Genomic DNA, 16,771 nt, shown 5'->3' on the forward strand with positions numbered 1-16,771 from the left:
TATTGGCACATGAGAATTCAAAAAAATGTCACATCCACCTGTTAACTTCTTAATTCCAACAAACGGCGTCCAAAGGTTCTTTGCCTATTGCTATTATGGTTTAGTGCACTATAGTGGATGTTTTGGAAATTACTATCACTTTAGACCAACGTATAGAAAAGGAAGTATGGAGGCTTAGTGTAGAAGGTTAGTAAATTACTTCTTATTTCAATATTTTAGGCTGTTTACTTATATATCTAAGTGATTTGCACAGATTAAAGATGAGAAAACATAACCCAGGTCAGTAATTAGCTTAAATATGAATATTGATTTTTTTATAAACCAAACAATTTGAGTGTGACAAAAATGGCACATTGCCAAAGAACCAGGGAACTATGAAAATGTTTGGGCGTGCCAAAAATGGCACATAACCAAAGATGCAGTTATTTATTTTAGTTTATTGAGCACGCCTAAAGTGGCACACTGTTTATAAAACAGTGAAAGGTATTTATATTTGTAAATGTATGTCTCTTATTTCCACAAATTGTAAAATAAAAATGTTTTTGTGAGGAAAGATTTTGCACTAGGCTGTTTAGAAAAGACTTTGGCTTTACAAAAAATCCCGACCATCCATGGCAACAAATATCTACCAAAAAGAGTTTTCCTGAAAGTGAATCTTCTTATATGAAAGTTGATTGTGCATTCCAATAAAGACTTTGGTATTTACAAATATTTGCTCACCGTATCGACATATCGTGGAATAACGCATTGCTGCCACGTTGAACATAATTAAACTGAAAACCAACAAGACAATATGTCACTAAAAAATTTTAGTTATGGGATTTTTGAATCGCTAACCAAAGAAAGGAGTAAAAGACAAGATCTAAAAGACAAGGATTTACTTCTTCTCACACCAGCTGCTCTGATGTATGTTGAAGATGTACACTTTGATGGTGCTGGACACTACCCTTTCTTTGTATTCATCAAGAGGTCGATGCAGATTTTGCAACAATAAAAAAATCGTCGATAGAGTGTTCAAAGTGCAATGCGAGGCTGTAACTGAATGAAAATAGCAATTGTTTTGTGGGGTGTCACCAAAAGTAGATGGCGTTTCTTGATGGGCATACTCTAATGAAATTTCAAAAGATTTTCCTGATGGACATGACTAATGAAATATCAATAAATTATACAATAATGTATTTTTTTTTTGTAATCACATAGTTTTGTAGAGGTTTTACATGTGTATACATTTTAGTTCATTTTTTATAATGACGTTTATACAATTTTATATTGGTTTAATAACTTTTGTGGAGAAATTGATTTTTTTATATCTTACATATAATTATAGTTATACAATTTTGATATCCAATATGTGATAATGTCGACTTATTCAACCCCTAAAGTTTATTTTTAAGTGCTATACAGATAAACTTGTTGTATTTAATTCAACATGAGATTCCTAGAGAAATCTCCGCATCTTTGGCAAAGTGCCAAAAATGGCACACATGAAAAAATTGTGAAAAATAATTATAAGAATTTTAAAATTATTTTTTTGAAGTTCCTTTGGACCATTTTGATTGAAATATTGCAAGGAAAATGTAGTTTTCAAAAAAAGATTTGTTTGCCAAATTAAGGGCTAGAGCAGGAATAAATCATTCCCGCTTGCTAATCAGCTGATTTCATCGTTGGTGTTACTGTCCAAGTTTCTGGACAGCTGTGGATCCGGTACGTTAATAACCAACCGGTAAGCAAATATCATAACCTTAAAAAATCTAACAAAGAATAAATGGCATTTTACATACATTTATAAAGTTAATCTTTGTGTTATTATAAGTTAATTATGGTGGTAGAAACAATATTGTGTGTATTACGAGCACAAACATTCATTGGCACTCTCGAAATGTATGGCCTACCAATTCTCGAGCGGCAATTACGTACTTTGCACTCTTAATACACAAATAATAATGACAAACAATTTATAAAATTGGTTTAGTATTGAAAATGCTAGTCAAATGACCACGATTTAGTTTGGTTCAATTAGATTCCCTTTCCAAAGGAGGGGCTGATACGTCAACGTGTCTTAGGCTCAGAAGACTTGAGAGCTCAGAAGTGTCCTTGATCATGAAAGATGAAGATAATTAAATACCGTTACGTAATAAGTCACATGTGGTGATAATAATGACAAGATAATACACTTGATGGTCTTATACCAGCAATGAGTTGCGTATAGCCTGTATCAATGCCATTATTGTGGTGTTATCTGCCAAGATATCTATATAATCAATACGATACATGAAACTTTCTCGGTTGAACTCCTCCGCCATTTCTAAACCGATTTTATTCTTTGATGTCTCATTGGAAAGAGCGTGTCGCGTAGATTTAAAAACTGACCTTACATTTTTAAAACAGTCCCTTGGGCTCTGCCTCAGTGGTTGTTAAAGGTCCCATGTTATCCTTATGAGAACATAATTGTTTACATTTTGATCAGCTGTATAATTTAATTGCTGTTATTTATTTTTTAATTCAATGAAACGCATTAGGTACAATTACTGATTTTGTTTAAATTAAATATTTAATATCTTAATTACAATGTAAAAAATCGAGAACGTCTAAACGATTTAAATTATTTTACCAAATAAGAAAAATGAATCGACATAGTACTGTATTTCTTTAGAGATCATTGAAAGGGCCGATTTGTTAACCATGGAAACATAGCAAAGTCATAGAACGCCACCAAGTATAAGAAATAGAGATTTAAAAAAAAATACTATCGTTATCATCCTATATAATGAAGAACACCTACAATATGAAGATTCCCACAAACAATGAACAAAGATGTTAGCCGAAGTGCTACTATTTTGTAGGAAACACGAAACACGGACTTAACTTTACGATGATTGGCAAAGGAAACCCCTCTAAGGCTGAATCAAACCGGTACGGCAAGGACATTAAATATTTGCTTTCATAAAAGTCAAGTGATTTTAAAATAATATGACTACATCCAAGAAACCTTATTGAAACTTTCATTGAAGGATTCGCATTATTCACTTGATTATTCACATTTAAGGGAAACAAAAAAACATCTGAACAACATTAGGCCTTTTACTTTTGAATTTTTTCAGGTAAATATAACTTACGTTAACAGTAACTAGCCAAATTAATGCCAATTGAAGCAAATAAAATTGTGACAGAGAGGTTATGGAGAAAATCAGGCAGTTCTTAAGTAATGTAAACAAAATGTTATTGCTATAAAAAATTACTGAAATTTGTAAACGTAGGTACTGGCGACAATGGGTAGTACCATGCAGACTACATTATCATTGACGAAGATCAACATGGACAACCTAATGCGGCCATAATTGGGCAACATTTGTAGAACACTATAAAATAAAACCAGATCAGCTTTTGAAAAATTATAAAGTATTTACAAGAAATGTTGATTATATGGAACTGTTAGGTACGTAATCTATGAGTTAAGTCTTTTAAACTCATCGGAAATTATGACTTTTATTCGTTTTTAAAAAAGTTATTTGTTTTAAAAACTACTTTAATTTTTTGCAATTGCTCGATTTCGAGCAACATGTTCACTAGTAGTATATTAATCAAACTGTATATTTATTTCAGAAAAGCTATGCCCGCCACTGAAGGCGCCGAACAATATGAAGGTTCAGTACATCTACCAAGGCAAAGTCGTGAGAGACGATCAGTTGAAGCCCGGTACCATTGCTATACCCAGATGCAAATACAACTACAGACCTGCCTACGAACCGGGGTACACCCACTTGACTTGTCTAAACAGTGGCTCATGGGACCAACAGCTGTTCTATTGCACTGCAGGTAACTACGCTATGTGTACTCTCTAAACAATCATATGTTTACGGTATCGTTTTAACAATCAAAACATCAATCTTTTCAAAATTCTGAATTACACTTTGTCATCTTCATTTCAGAGAACAACGCATAAGTGTGGTGGTGTGGCAATTTTCGTAAAGAACACAATTCAATTTGAACCTTTAAAATCGAAAATTGTATAAACCTTGATTTTGAAGTCACTGCAATTAAAGTAGAATAATCCTTGTACGGACAAGTATTCATTATAGGTCTAGGTCTATACAAATCTCTAAACAGCAACCATGATCACTTTTTTTGAAAATCTAGAACATCTCAATCAATCAATCAAGAAATTTATTTACACAATAATTACCAATACATAGGTTACAAAAGTGCAAACAAAAGTCTACAAATGGTTTGTCTGCACTAAAAATATTGTTTCTTATATACCATACAGTGTTGTCAGTTTAAATCAGTAGCATGCAGTTTTGTGTGTCCTTAATTGTCTCTTGAGCAATTAATAACAAAAAAGACAACAAAGATACATATATCTGTAAAAATTCAACAGTAACAAAAATAAATAAACTATTGGAATAAATAACAATAATATATTACTTGAACTTCAACTAAAAAAGTAAATAAATTACTGCAAGTGCATATTATTGTAATACATTAAATTTGTAACAAATCATTCCAAACAAGTTCTTTTAAATAATTTTTAAACGTACTATAACTATTTACAAAAACCATATGACTTGTGAGGTTATTACAACATTTGGGAACAAAAACTTAAAGTTTTCTACTTCCATACTTATTCCTGCGGTGGGGCACACGGAAGATTTCTCAGGTGCCGTTTGACGTCACTAATTGCTGCGTCTGAAGAAACAGACAATTTTATAATTTTCTATTATTAAATTAAACTGTCATAACCTAACCAACAAACTAACCAAACGTGCTGATAATGGAAAAATCGAATAAAGGTTTACTAATCTAAGAAATAGTTTTGTTCATAAAATAAAATTATAATTGCCTAAAATTCAATTTTATAATTTTTTAATTATAAAATTAAACTGTCATAACCTAACCAAACCAACCAAACTTGCTGATATGAAAAAATTGCTGATAAAATGTTATTGCCGCCGGCAGGATTCGAACCCGGAAAATTCGGATTAACAGCCCGCAACGCTATCCATTGCACCACCGAGGCCGATGGCTCAAATCGTATCGTTGCGGTATTGGTGTTCCCTCCAAGTGACGTCAGCAGTTAGGGACGTCAAACGGCACCTGAGAAGTCTTCCGTGTGCCGTTTCGCTTATTCCTGTGCTTTGGTACAAAATAATAATTCCTTCTAACATCATATGGGTGATTATTGACTATTTTCAAGCTGTCATCAAATAAATGATCAGTGGGTATTTAAAAACATACAACTTACTAACAGGTTGCAGTCTAACAAAATGAAAATTTTTTATTACTGGTAACTGCATAATGTGTATTGGAACAATACATTTGAGCGCTTGCTCCTGCAGATGCTAAATTTTCCTCAGACAAGTCTTTGAAGCATTGCCCCATGCTCTCACGCCATATCATATAATGGATTCACCCAATGACTGGTAAATGACTGGCAGAACACTTCTTAAATAGAAAATTATGCAAACGCATACCCTGATTTTTTTACAAACATAATGAACGTGTATATCCCATTCAAAATTGTGGTCAACATGAACCCCTAAATATTTAAAATCATGCACATTCTCTAAACTCTTACATTGACAACTTTTTGGGATAAGTGAGGGATGAGTTGGGATTGCTCACTGTACCCTGTCTCTACATCTTGGATGTGGCCATGTACTTTAAGTATAAATGCTCACTAATGCAGGGCCGAGACGTCCATGATTATGATACTAGGAGCAGGGACGATTACCGGACTCTGCAGCATAGAAGTGTGGCGTTCGAGTCTTTGCAATCGCATATTGGTATCACAATACTCAACAAACTTCCTGCCAGCATCAAACACGCCGAATGAAAAAGAAAATTCAAAACTCGGCTAAAACGCCTTTTGAAATCCTATTTGCTGTACTCGGTTGACGATTTCATGATCAACCACTGGGATATCTAAATTGTAGGAAATACCGCGGAAAAGATTCAGGCACTGGTGTAAAAAAAACCTGACAAAATGTAAATAATAAATTGTAATGTTTTTTTCACAAATATTATGCCAACTGACGTTTGTAATACAATGTATTTTGTCGACTAGAATAAAAATATAATTACAAACTATTATTGAAAGACGTAGACAACAAAACTTGTACTAACTTTCAAACACAAAGTTCAAGTGGTAGTTAGTTAGATAGTTACTATAGAGTGTTATAGAGTGTTACTGCCATACTACCATCGATATTTCACACTCTTTCTCAAATTTTGTCAAGTTGATTTCGTTGTTATGTTGTAAAATCTGACAGATTACATAAAGTAGATACTCGATACTTACTTTCCGTGTCCGGAAATAAGACTTCGCTTTTCAAAAAATTAGCTACCGATATGGCTTCGTCATTCGCTTGTAAAAGATCATCTAATGTGCATGAATGGTTTAGGCGTGGACAGATCAGCAGATGGCCAGGATCCTGAACAGCACCACACGCGCACAAGATGTTTTATTCGTCTGGTAAGAGACCCCATTTCTGCATGTGTGTCTTGCATTTTGGTACCTCGACCCTGATTCGATTTAGGGTCTTCCACACCGTGTAATGAAGGCCTCCCCCAGGAGCCAGTTCCTCCCTGGCTGGTATGGGAGGGCTAGTTAACGTGGCCTCCCACCTTGCCACCCGATTGCTTGAGAGTGATCCATCCAGGACTCGTGTCTGTGATAAAAAGCTCTTTCTGGACCGAAGCCGTCGCTCTGCAGGTTGGTGGCCGTGTAATGGGTGACGAGGGTATGTCTCTTGCTTCGTCCTTTCTGCGTCGGCAGCAACATCACGTCGGATTGATGGAGGGGCGATCCCTACGATAGGATAGAGTTTGTGTACTGGGGTTGGTTTCGAACACCCAGTTACAATCCGAGCAATGTCATTGACTGCAATATCAACCTTTTTTGCATGTGACGAGGCATTCCATACTGGTGCAGCGTACTCCGCAGCCGACACACTGAGCGCTATAGCTGAGGTTCTGAGGACATTAGGATTAGCACCCCAGCATCTCCTGGTGAGCTTCCTGATGATATTATTCCCTGCTGAGACTTTACCTCTTGTCGCAATACAATGCGCCTTAAATGTCAGTGTGCGGTCCAGTATGACACCAAGATATTTGGGTGTAGGACAATGCTTAAGACGGTCTCCCCGCACCACACATTCAACTCGTGGCCTGCTTCTGTATTGTTTAGGTGAAAGGCACAAACTTGGGTCCTTAGCAGGGTTCGACTTGAGGTGATTTGCGTCATAGTACTGAGGAAGTTCATTTAGAGTCATAGTCAGCTTCTGTTCCACCTCTTCAAAACTCCTACCTTGTGCCGCCACCACCGTATCATCGGCATATATATACTGACGTGTAGCTTTTGGCAACGGTTGGTCGTTAGTGTAAATGTTATAAAGAGCTGGGGCTAAGACGCTACCCTGAGGCAATCCATTTCTTTGATTCCTCCATCTACTTTTCTTGCCATGAAGGGACACGAAAAACATACTCGGTGGTATGATGGGACTAAAGCGGGGTTGTTTGCCAAAGTAGCTGTTCATTTTCGTCCATTGAATCGGTGAAAAATTCTAATTCCTATATAACATCTCCCTATTTTTCTTGCAGTTTATGATTTGAATCTATAAAAATTATTCATGATGATCACCACCGATAATCGTCTAAAAGTAAACGCCTTGCTTTAAGAGGTATTTTAAAAAAAGATTACGTCCTTGAAGAACTCAGGCTGATGTAATAATTTTTAAAGTCTTCAACTGCCGTCCTTGAAGAACTGTGGCTGATGTAATAATTTTTAAAGTCTTCAACTGCCCTTTACATTGACTCCAAAGTACCTCATAGTTTCGTACCACATTCCCCGTCCAGTAGTGCAAAACTAAAACAAACTCTTTGACTAACTAACTGTCCAACAACAATATTAAGGTTAGTCGGGATTGAAAATTGACTAGCTTTGAAATACTACACAGCCTATTATGACAGCAATTTTTTTTTTTTTTTTTTTAGCAGAAATCATGTAGCCCATGTTAATGTCAATTATTGTACAAATGTGTAGTTTTAATTTCTGTTCAATAACTGTTGAAATAATCTATCCTGTTATTATTGTTATTTAGGTTTGATTTATTTTACTTGTTTCAATTTTATCCATACTGGAACTGTCGTGTCTACTTGTTATTTCAGTGTGTGGTGCGTCGAACGAGGTCGGCCAACTGACTCCGCTGATCGTGGATGGAGTACAGGCCAATGTTGGTGCCTTCCCTTGGCACGCAGGTCTCTACTATCGTGATTTTTACAAAGGAAGAGAGATATGGGACCAACGATGTGGTGGAAGTTTGATAAATGACCAGTTTGTGTTAACAGGTAATGATACAATTATAACTTTTAAATAAGAGTCTTTTACAAAACGGCATCCTGTTACCAGAATCATAGTTTTCTTTTTTACCGATTCATTTAGTTCCAGGCGTTGCTCCGAAAGTCACTGCTTTGAAACACATTCTTAGAGTAGAGCGTTTTAAAGCAGTGTCTCAAAGGTACAATTCTTTTAGGACATTGTTTTCTGACAAACGTTTTTCGAAACAATTGCTTGCACCCATTTATAAGATTTGAGGAATTGTTGTAAATGTACGGAAGTCATCAGTACATCTCTATATTCGTCCGTTGGCAACATTTATGTATATGTGTTAAAACTAAGTAAACTTGATATTATTCTTAAACATATTTTGTTTTACTGAGCAACTTTATCAATATTTTTAACTTTTTAGCGGCTCATTGCGTGGCAAGGGTTCGAAATGTGGCCGATCTACGAGTGGCTTTGGGCAAATATTTCAGGTCATGGGATATCCATGAGCACACTGAAGAAAGACGCAATGTGAGTAGACTTTGTTCTCAAGTTCAATATTTTTTTTATAAACTTTGGCCTAAAATTTTATAAAAAGGTTGCATAAAAGATACATGACTTGATAACTTAGATTTACGTAGTCAACTGGAGGTAGAGTCAGTAATAGTGGTAGCCAATCATCATATTGCATGGCAATATTATTGGTTTGAAAACCCTTTGGTATTAAAATAAGTGTACCTTGTTATACATACAAGAAAGCAACTTTAGTTTGAGTAATTTTGGTAGAGAGTGTATCCTCTTAAAAAATACTATAAGCATATTCAATCGTGAAAAAAATAGTCTTTAATATCCGTAAACTTATCTGTTTATAAAGACAGAGAAAGACAGAGTTTGTATCCCCTAAAAAATCGTTTAATCAGGACTAATATAACTGGTTAAATACGTAATACTGTTTACAAATATAATCTATATAAATAAAATTAGAGTTTTGTCTGTGCATTGCTCAGAATTGTATATTTTTAGGTTATTTTTACGTTTTATACATTAAAGAAGCAGAAACGAGTCTACAACGTACGCTCTATTTCTGTCTGTCTGTCTGTCTGTCTTTCTGTCTGTCTGTAACACTCAAGATGGCATTTTACGCCATCTTCTTCAGGAAAACGAGAGTACATATCGAGATCCAAGTTATTTTAATGTATTCACTGGATTGGCGAGAGTGTCTTTAGCCATTAAAATATGGCCTCACTACGTTGTAAATAAAATTACGGACGTTCAAAAATGCAGTTTTGAGCGATTTTTGTCAAGATTTGTCAAATTTTTATTACATTAATCATCTATGAAATAACGAACAGCTGTTTTGATCAAGATTATTTTTTCCAGCTGTCACTGATATGTTTACAAATGTTGTTTACAAATACCGCAAACAATTTTGATCACGTTTTGAAAGCATATCCCAACCAAGTGAGATTAAAAAGTTTTTCTCACATAACGGATCTAATTAATCGAAAGTGCAATAATATAGTGTAACCGTAAATGAAGTTAAATAACTAGGCATCATCCAGGTCAGGAATCAGAGAATCTTTGTGTATACAATTGTTCTTGAGTTTTGGTAACCAGAAAGAAGTCCTTGAATCAGTGTTGTATACGGTTGGGAAACTTAAATTTATAAATGATCGTCGCCAATAGCTTAGAAACAAGGTTTCCACTCATTGACGACGCTTCAATGGTGGTTTTGTCAAGTGTAAAGTAAGAAATCACAACTGCAGTGGGTGATTGTAACAGAGGTTTACGGATGATGCTAAACTCGCTTTTCTAAGGTGTTACTTTCTGTTCCTACCATTGATTATATATATATTTAGTCCATGAGTCAAATTATATATAATTTGTATATATAGGCCTATAGTCAATAGTTAAATCGTCTATAGTAGGCCTACTTCATTTCATATAGTAAGCCGTCATTTCGACAGCATTTTGGGCCACCTTCGGTCCAAGCAAATATTAAATTGTTATGATAAAATTTGATGACATTAACAAAGATTTCAAATACTAATTTTATATATACTTTGTTATGCTTAAAGTGTAGCAAAGTCCCTGGTTAAGTTCTGTATTTTTGTGTGTATGTCTGTTGGTAACGCATTAATGTCCTTATTTCTCATTGTTTCATGAAAAGGACAAGAGCACCTTGTTAATGAAAATGTCAACCCGAATAAAGTGTTGAATTGTGAGGTTGAGGTAGTACCTTAAATACCTTTAACCATAGCGGAAAGTAACTTTAAATTATAGGCCTACCTTAGGGCTATTGATCATAGATATATAAAGCATCTTTTAGTTTATTCATTGGATTTAACATATAGACCAACACGATCCGGGTGACATTAAATTGCGAATCCATTTGTTTTGGCTTAAAAACTTTTAGATATTGTATTTGCGAAGGTTTATATGTAATAGTTTTGTCAGCATATCTGAAAATATGCAAACCAACTGATATTTTAAATATAAAAAAGGTTTCAACTGTCTACGATAAGATCCCCGTGTTTAGAACGGGCACACAGCTAGTTTGAATAAAATATTTCTATCCTAAGCTGATTGAAAGAACATAATTTATAGAAGGTCACAAAGCTTTTATATTGGTATATAAATAAATAGTGCTGTATGTAACATTTCGCTACACTACTGTGAAATTACCTGTTTTTTTACATGTTTATAACCTGTGAAAATTCATCATTACATTTTTTACTACGGAAAACGAACTTTTACTATGCGAAAGTAATGTTTACTATCCTTTTTGGATTTTCCCAACGCAAACAAACAAAGATTTGTTATTGTTTTGTCAACTGTTTATTTTAAACAGCCATAACTGTACAACCAGAGTAAAATACAAGTAATAACTTTGAAGGAATAACCTAAACAATTCTATGAGTTTTGTAATGTTCCTATCTTTAATAAAGAAATATCCAATGTCTGTTTTAATTAAGAAAATAATTAGTCTTTGTAGTGTAGCGAAAAGTAAAGTTCACAACACGAGTGAAAGTGGGTCTATACATACTCTCGACCATTTAAATACTCGATAAATCTCGCACTTCCAACATGGTCTCAAATATCTAATAACTCACTTTCTACTCTTGTTATAAAATATACTATTTTACATTGCATGCCTTTTACAAACCTATCCTTGTACTTTCTTTATAGGGTGTGATAGTTTTGTAGGTCTATATTAATGTGAAACTTGATTTTTACAGGTTTCGATGATATTATTCCCTTGGGAATTCAACGAGATAACTTTTATTTTCGACATTGCGCTTTTGATGCTGGATGTGAAAATTAAACCAGGAGGATTCATAATGCCAGTCTGTCATGGATTTTTAGATGGTTTAAACTACATAAAAGACAAGAATTTGTTTGTAAGTACAATAGAAATTAAGGTATACAGTATAAGATACTATAAACCAATTTATAAATTAATCTTTATTGTGGCAAGTAATAAAACACCATTGCAATGTACAACTTGGCTTCTGCCAATGCGTGATGAGTTCTCACTGCCTCCATATTGCATAGATGATCATGCAGATTGTAGCCACATTAAAACTGCTTATACTTCTTAATCTGCTTTAGGAATTATTACATCTATTTGAGGACATTTTACTTATAGAATAAACGGTACAAATTTGATACATCAAAATTATAGCCAGTTGTTAATATTTCTTTTAGCTTTCGGACAGTGGCAAACACAAATACTTATTTTGGTCAAGCTATCAGCAATACGTTGTCATCAAATATTCCCTCCTATTTTCTTCACACTGTTCTCACCGTAAAAGCTCATCTTTATGGGTCAACTGTTAATAATACATTATTTTATAGGGTTTATCCTTTTAAAATTCATACTAATGAACTTAAAGTATATTTTGTTACTACACTAAACCTTGTGTTCATTTAAGCATTTTAACGAATAATACAGGGTATCCATAAAATAACTGAAACATTTTAAAAGAAAATACTGATACCAAAAAGAGACTATGTTTATTGTTTTGTATATGTATTTAAAGCTAAAATTATTCTCACTTTATTGGAAACTTAGTAGAACTCGATATGAGCACCATTAGTAGTCCGGCATAAATCCAAGCGAAATTTGACCTCCTCCCAGGTTTTGGTCAGTAGGCCTACATCAGGGGATATTGCACCAACACATGCGATTATTCTCTGTCGGAAGTGATTCAGATCCCGAATCTGCATCGTGTAGACACCATTCTTTACTGACCTCTAAAGGAAAAGGTCCGGAGGAGTCATATCTGGACTCCAAGGAGGCCATTTGATGGGCCCTTCCTTTCCAATTCACCAATCTTAAAAACGAAAATCTAGCGCTTCTCGCACACGCAAACTGTAGTGTGGTGGCGCTCCATCCTGTTGAAAATAGACAGGACCATTTTCCATTTCAATGGCATGGCATGGCTCCTCTAACATGTCACAATAATGTCACCTTTTATATCCCCTGAAGTACTGATAAAAACCTTGGAAGAGGTCGAATTTCACTTAGATTTATAGTGGAATCATTTTATGAGAAAATTTGACCTAACCCCAACAAAATTGCAACACAAGCAATTTTTTTGGTAATGATAGCTATGAGTGTCTTTAATAACCCCTCAAAAATCGCCATCAATCGTACCTTGGCAACAAGCCCAAAAATTCAAAATGGCCGCTAAGAGGGATGCCAAAATATATATTTTGGCATATATCTCGAAAACGGTTAGTTTTATCAAAAACGTTATTTTAGCAAATATGTAGCTCTTTTAATGCCAATCAGTTTTTATATATGCATTTTGTCTGTCAGACGTATGGTATGGCCGCAATTTGAAGAGCCGTACTTCATTATAATCTGCCTTTTTCAAAAAAATTCAGAATTTTCATTTTTTTATGACTTAATGTTAGAAAATACAAATTGTACGTCAAAATAATTTAAAAGTTGTTTGCTATGTGGTTTCCTACTTATTTTCAGTTTTACTTGGGATTTTATGATTATGAACAATTTTTTTGCATGATTTAAATAATCTCCCATTTTAAGGGATAAGTAAGAAGCCAGGATATGGATATGTAATAAAAAAATATATGTTATTTAAATCATACAATTTTATTCAATACTACTAAAAAAAGATCCCTACATACAATATGTATAACATGAACATATAAACGTAGTTTTACCATTGTGTTAACATAATTTTGCCAAATGATTTAAAAGTTAAGTCAACATTTTCAAAAATACTAATCTCATCGTCTTTTCTTTGTCCAATGAAAACTGGAAACTGTTTTCACTATTGTTTTCTAAACAATGACCACAGGAAATAGTGCAGTTAAATCCATTTTTTTACACACACATCTCATTGAATTACAAGCAGTCTTGCAATTGCATCTAATCATTTTTAACAATGTCTCTGGTGTTGCTGGCAAATCCATCGTTTGGGGCACATACATGTTGTCCTGCAAAGTCCATCATCAGTCTGTAGTTATCATACTATCTTCTGCCCTTTTCCATATTTGAATTTGTAAATAGGCACGCAGACTGTGAAACTTTACTGCTGACTCTGTTGAAGGAAGTTGCTGAGGCTTTTCAAAGCTTTTAGCTTTTTTTTTAATTTTGACAAAATACTTTTGTATCTACATGTGTTCATTGATTTGTTCTTATTCCCATTGAACAGACTAACCATTAGTTTCAGACCGATTTCTTCAACTTGATCTGGACTCAGATTTTGTGAGCTGAAAGATGACATCAGACCCTGAAAATACTCGTCTTCTAATGTTCTGTTGAATACAGATAGTTTTCCGATGTGAAAAATCCTCGAAGTAGTGTCGCACCCTGTATAGGCGTGCAGAGCTAATAGAGATTTAGCTAAATCTTCTCGAAGTGAGGATCTAATTTTTTTAATGGTATAAACATGATCTGAAAGTCGTTTGTCACTTCTGAATAGCAAGTTGTAATTTGTTGTAATATTACACCAATAGATAAGTAAAATAAGAAGCTGTCAGCGACTCTGTAAGACTAAAGGAAAGAAAGCGACTGTGTAAAAACTAAAAATAAGTAGGAAACCACATGGCAAACAACTTTAAAATTATTTTGAGGTACAATTTGTATTTTCTAACATTAAGTCATCAAAAAATGAAATTTCTGATTTTTTTTGAAAAAGGCAGATTATAATGAAGTACGGCTCTTCACATTGTGGCCATACCATACGTCTGACTGACAAAATGCATATATAAAAACTGATCGGCATGAAAAGAGCTACATATTTGCTAAATTAACGTTTTTGATCAAACTAACCGTTCTCGAGATATATGCCAAAATATATAATTTGGCAGCCATCTTGGCGGCCATTTTGAATTTTAGGGCATGTTGCCAAGGTACGATTAATGGCGATTTTTGTGGGCTTATTAAGGGCACTCTTAGCTATCATTTAAAAAAAAAATTGCTCGTGTTGCAATTTTGTTGGGGTTCAACACTAAAATGATTCCACTATTATGCCGGGTGCTCATATAGAGCTATACTAAGTTTCTAATACAACTTGAGAATTTTTTTTATTTAAACACATATATAAAACATAGTTTTTATTTTGTATAAGTATTTGACTCTCAAATGTGTCAGTTCTTTTGTGGACACCCTGTATAAGAGATCAAAATTGAATGTTGGGTACTATTCAAAACTGTTGAACTAGAATTATAGAAAAAAACCTACTGTGTTTGATTGATAAAAATAAATAATGTAAATACTTTTCAATGATTTGGTGTACCCACATGCATATTGCCAGCTTAATTTCATACTTGATGGAATACCTGTAATATTAAAAATCTAAAACTGAAGATTTATTTTAATAGTTTGATATTTTGACATACACCGGTATATCGTTTTTGATAACTCTATTGTTTGAAATGTTTTTATGCAGGTTGTAGGTTGGGGAAAGAAGGAGAACGGGATGATTAGTAAAACCCTTCTGTACAACGATGTTACTCCGGTCCCGTCTTACGAGTGCAATCAGCGAGCTCCTTCTGGTTTCCCAACCTTCGAAAAGTTCTGTGCCAGTAAAAACAGTTCAGGTGATTATTTAAGATTAACACATTTTTAGGTAAAAGGCTCCCAAATAATCACTAATTCTGCACATGCACGACTGCCTGTTTAAATTACGGTGGAATTTCGACTGAATGGATAGATATAGAGGGATGGTGGATAACTGAGAACCGGTTCAACAAGATTTCAGTAGCGGCAACTCAAATTCTATGTTTAAAACACAGCCCGTAACTAGTCTTTCAATGATTATGGCTACAATATGGAAGCATTTTGACATGACCAGGCTACTAAACAATGATTACCTTTTAGCATGAAAATTGAGTCGTTTTATAATTGTCATGCTTTAAACTCTGGATATGTTTCAGAGTTATCAATCGCTCAACCAGGCGATAGTGGTGGGGGAGTTACGGCTGTCTACGAAGGACTTCACTATCTCTTTGGCTTGATCAGCGTAAAATTTGAAAAGACAACGTACTTCTCCAATATCACATGGCCTTATAACATGATATGGATGGAAGGCGAAGTAAAAAAGTATCATCCAAGCTTTACGTGGGTTGAACATGAATTTTTAGACAATCCTGATCAACCAAAGTAAGTAAAGGTTTTTATTTACTAAATTTGTGATTCATGATACATTCATGATTTTTAAACAAACAGTTTCATTAAGTAAACATGATCATTCTTCTGAGTCATTTACCCAAAATATTTAGATAAATGTATTGCCCCAACAGTAATTTAAAAAAATAAACATTATATTATATTAAAATTTCATTCAAAGACTGTTGATTAGCGATATAAATAAAAGTAGGTTTTAAAGAGCTTGTATGATTTTTATTGATGGATTGTTTATTCATTTACAGGGTGACCAGATTCCACTTGGACAAACTTTATTACATTATTCAGGAGGTCAAAACAAACAAAAAATGCAATAACACTTCTGTACTATCTCAAACAGTTTAATCTGTATGTGTTTTTCCAAAATATTAATAGCCCCTTAGTTCACTGACGACTTTAAAGTATCATGAAGTCTCAGATGATAATAATACCCCCGCCGCAGCAAACCTGCAGACTAAGCGAATTTCAACTTGTCTGATTACATATTTACTAAAATATTTCCATAAATAAGAAATATTTATTCCCAATTTAAATAACATTAGATTTGACGAGTGCTTAGGTTTGCTGCTACAGGGAAGGTAAACAGTGTTTTTTGACAAGATGTCAATAGTATAGGATGAAATAAATAAATTTACCAAATTTGATCAAAATATATCCATAAACAAGTCAACTACAACAGTTTTCATTTTCTTCATAACAATGACATGGGAATTTTAAATTTGCCCTTTTTTGAATTTTCTCTGTAACCATTAGGCATACAACAATGCTTCAATATACTAAATTAT

General features: G+C 34.0%; 1 protein-coding gene across 3 annotated transcripts in view; it reads left to right on the forward strand.

Moving 5' to 3' along the window:
• Positions 1–16,771, forward strand: part of LOC129002645 (macrophage mannose receptor 1-like) — a 72,776-nt gene that overhangs the window by 19,400 nt on the left and 36,605 nt on the right. For all 3 annotated transcript variants that reach the window (XM_054430603.1, XM_054430604.1, XM_054430605.1), the window contains exons 5-10: positions 3,604–3,816; positions 8,167–8,346; positions 8,748–8,854; positions 11,563–11,724; positions 15,250–15,400; positions 15,737–15,962. In XM_054430603.1, coding sequence (XP_054286578.1) covers positions 3,604–3,816; positions 8,167–8,346; positions 8,748–8,854; positions 11,563–11,724; positions 15,250–15,400; positions 15,737–15,962 — 1,039 coding nt within the window. The remainder of the gene's footprint in view (positions 1–3,603; positions 3,817–8,166; positions 8,347–8,747; positions 8,855–11,562; positions 11,725–15,249; positions 15,401–15,736; positions 15,963–16,771) is intronic.

Source organism: Macrosteles quadrilineatus, unplaced genomic scaffold (assembly GCF_028750875.1).
Source record: "Macrosteles quadrilineatus isolate MER2022 unplaced genomic scaffold, UCM_ALF_1.0 Scaffold_9__3_contigs__length_116548681, whole genome shotgun sequence".
NCBI classification, from domain to species: Eukaryota; Metazoa; Arthropoda; class Insecta; order Hemiptera; family Cicadellidae; genus Macrosteles; species Macrosteles quadrilineatus.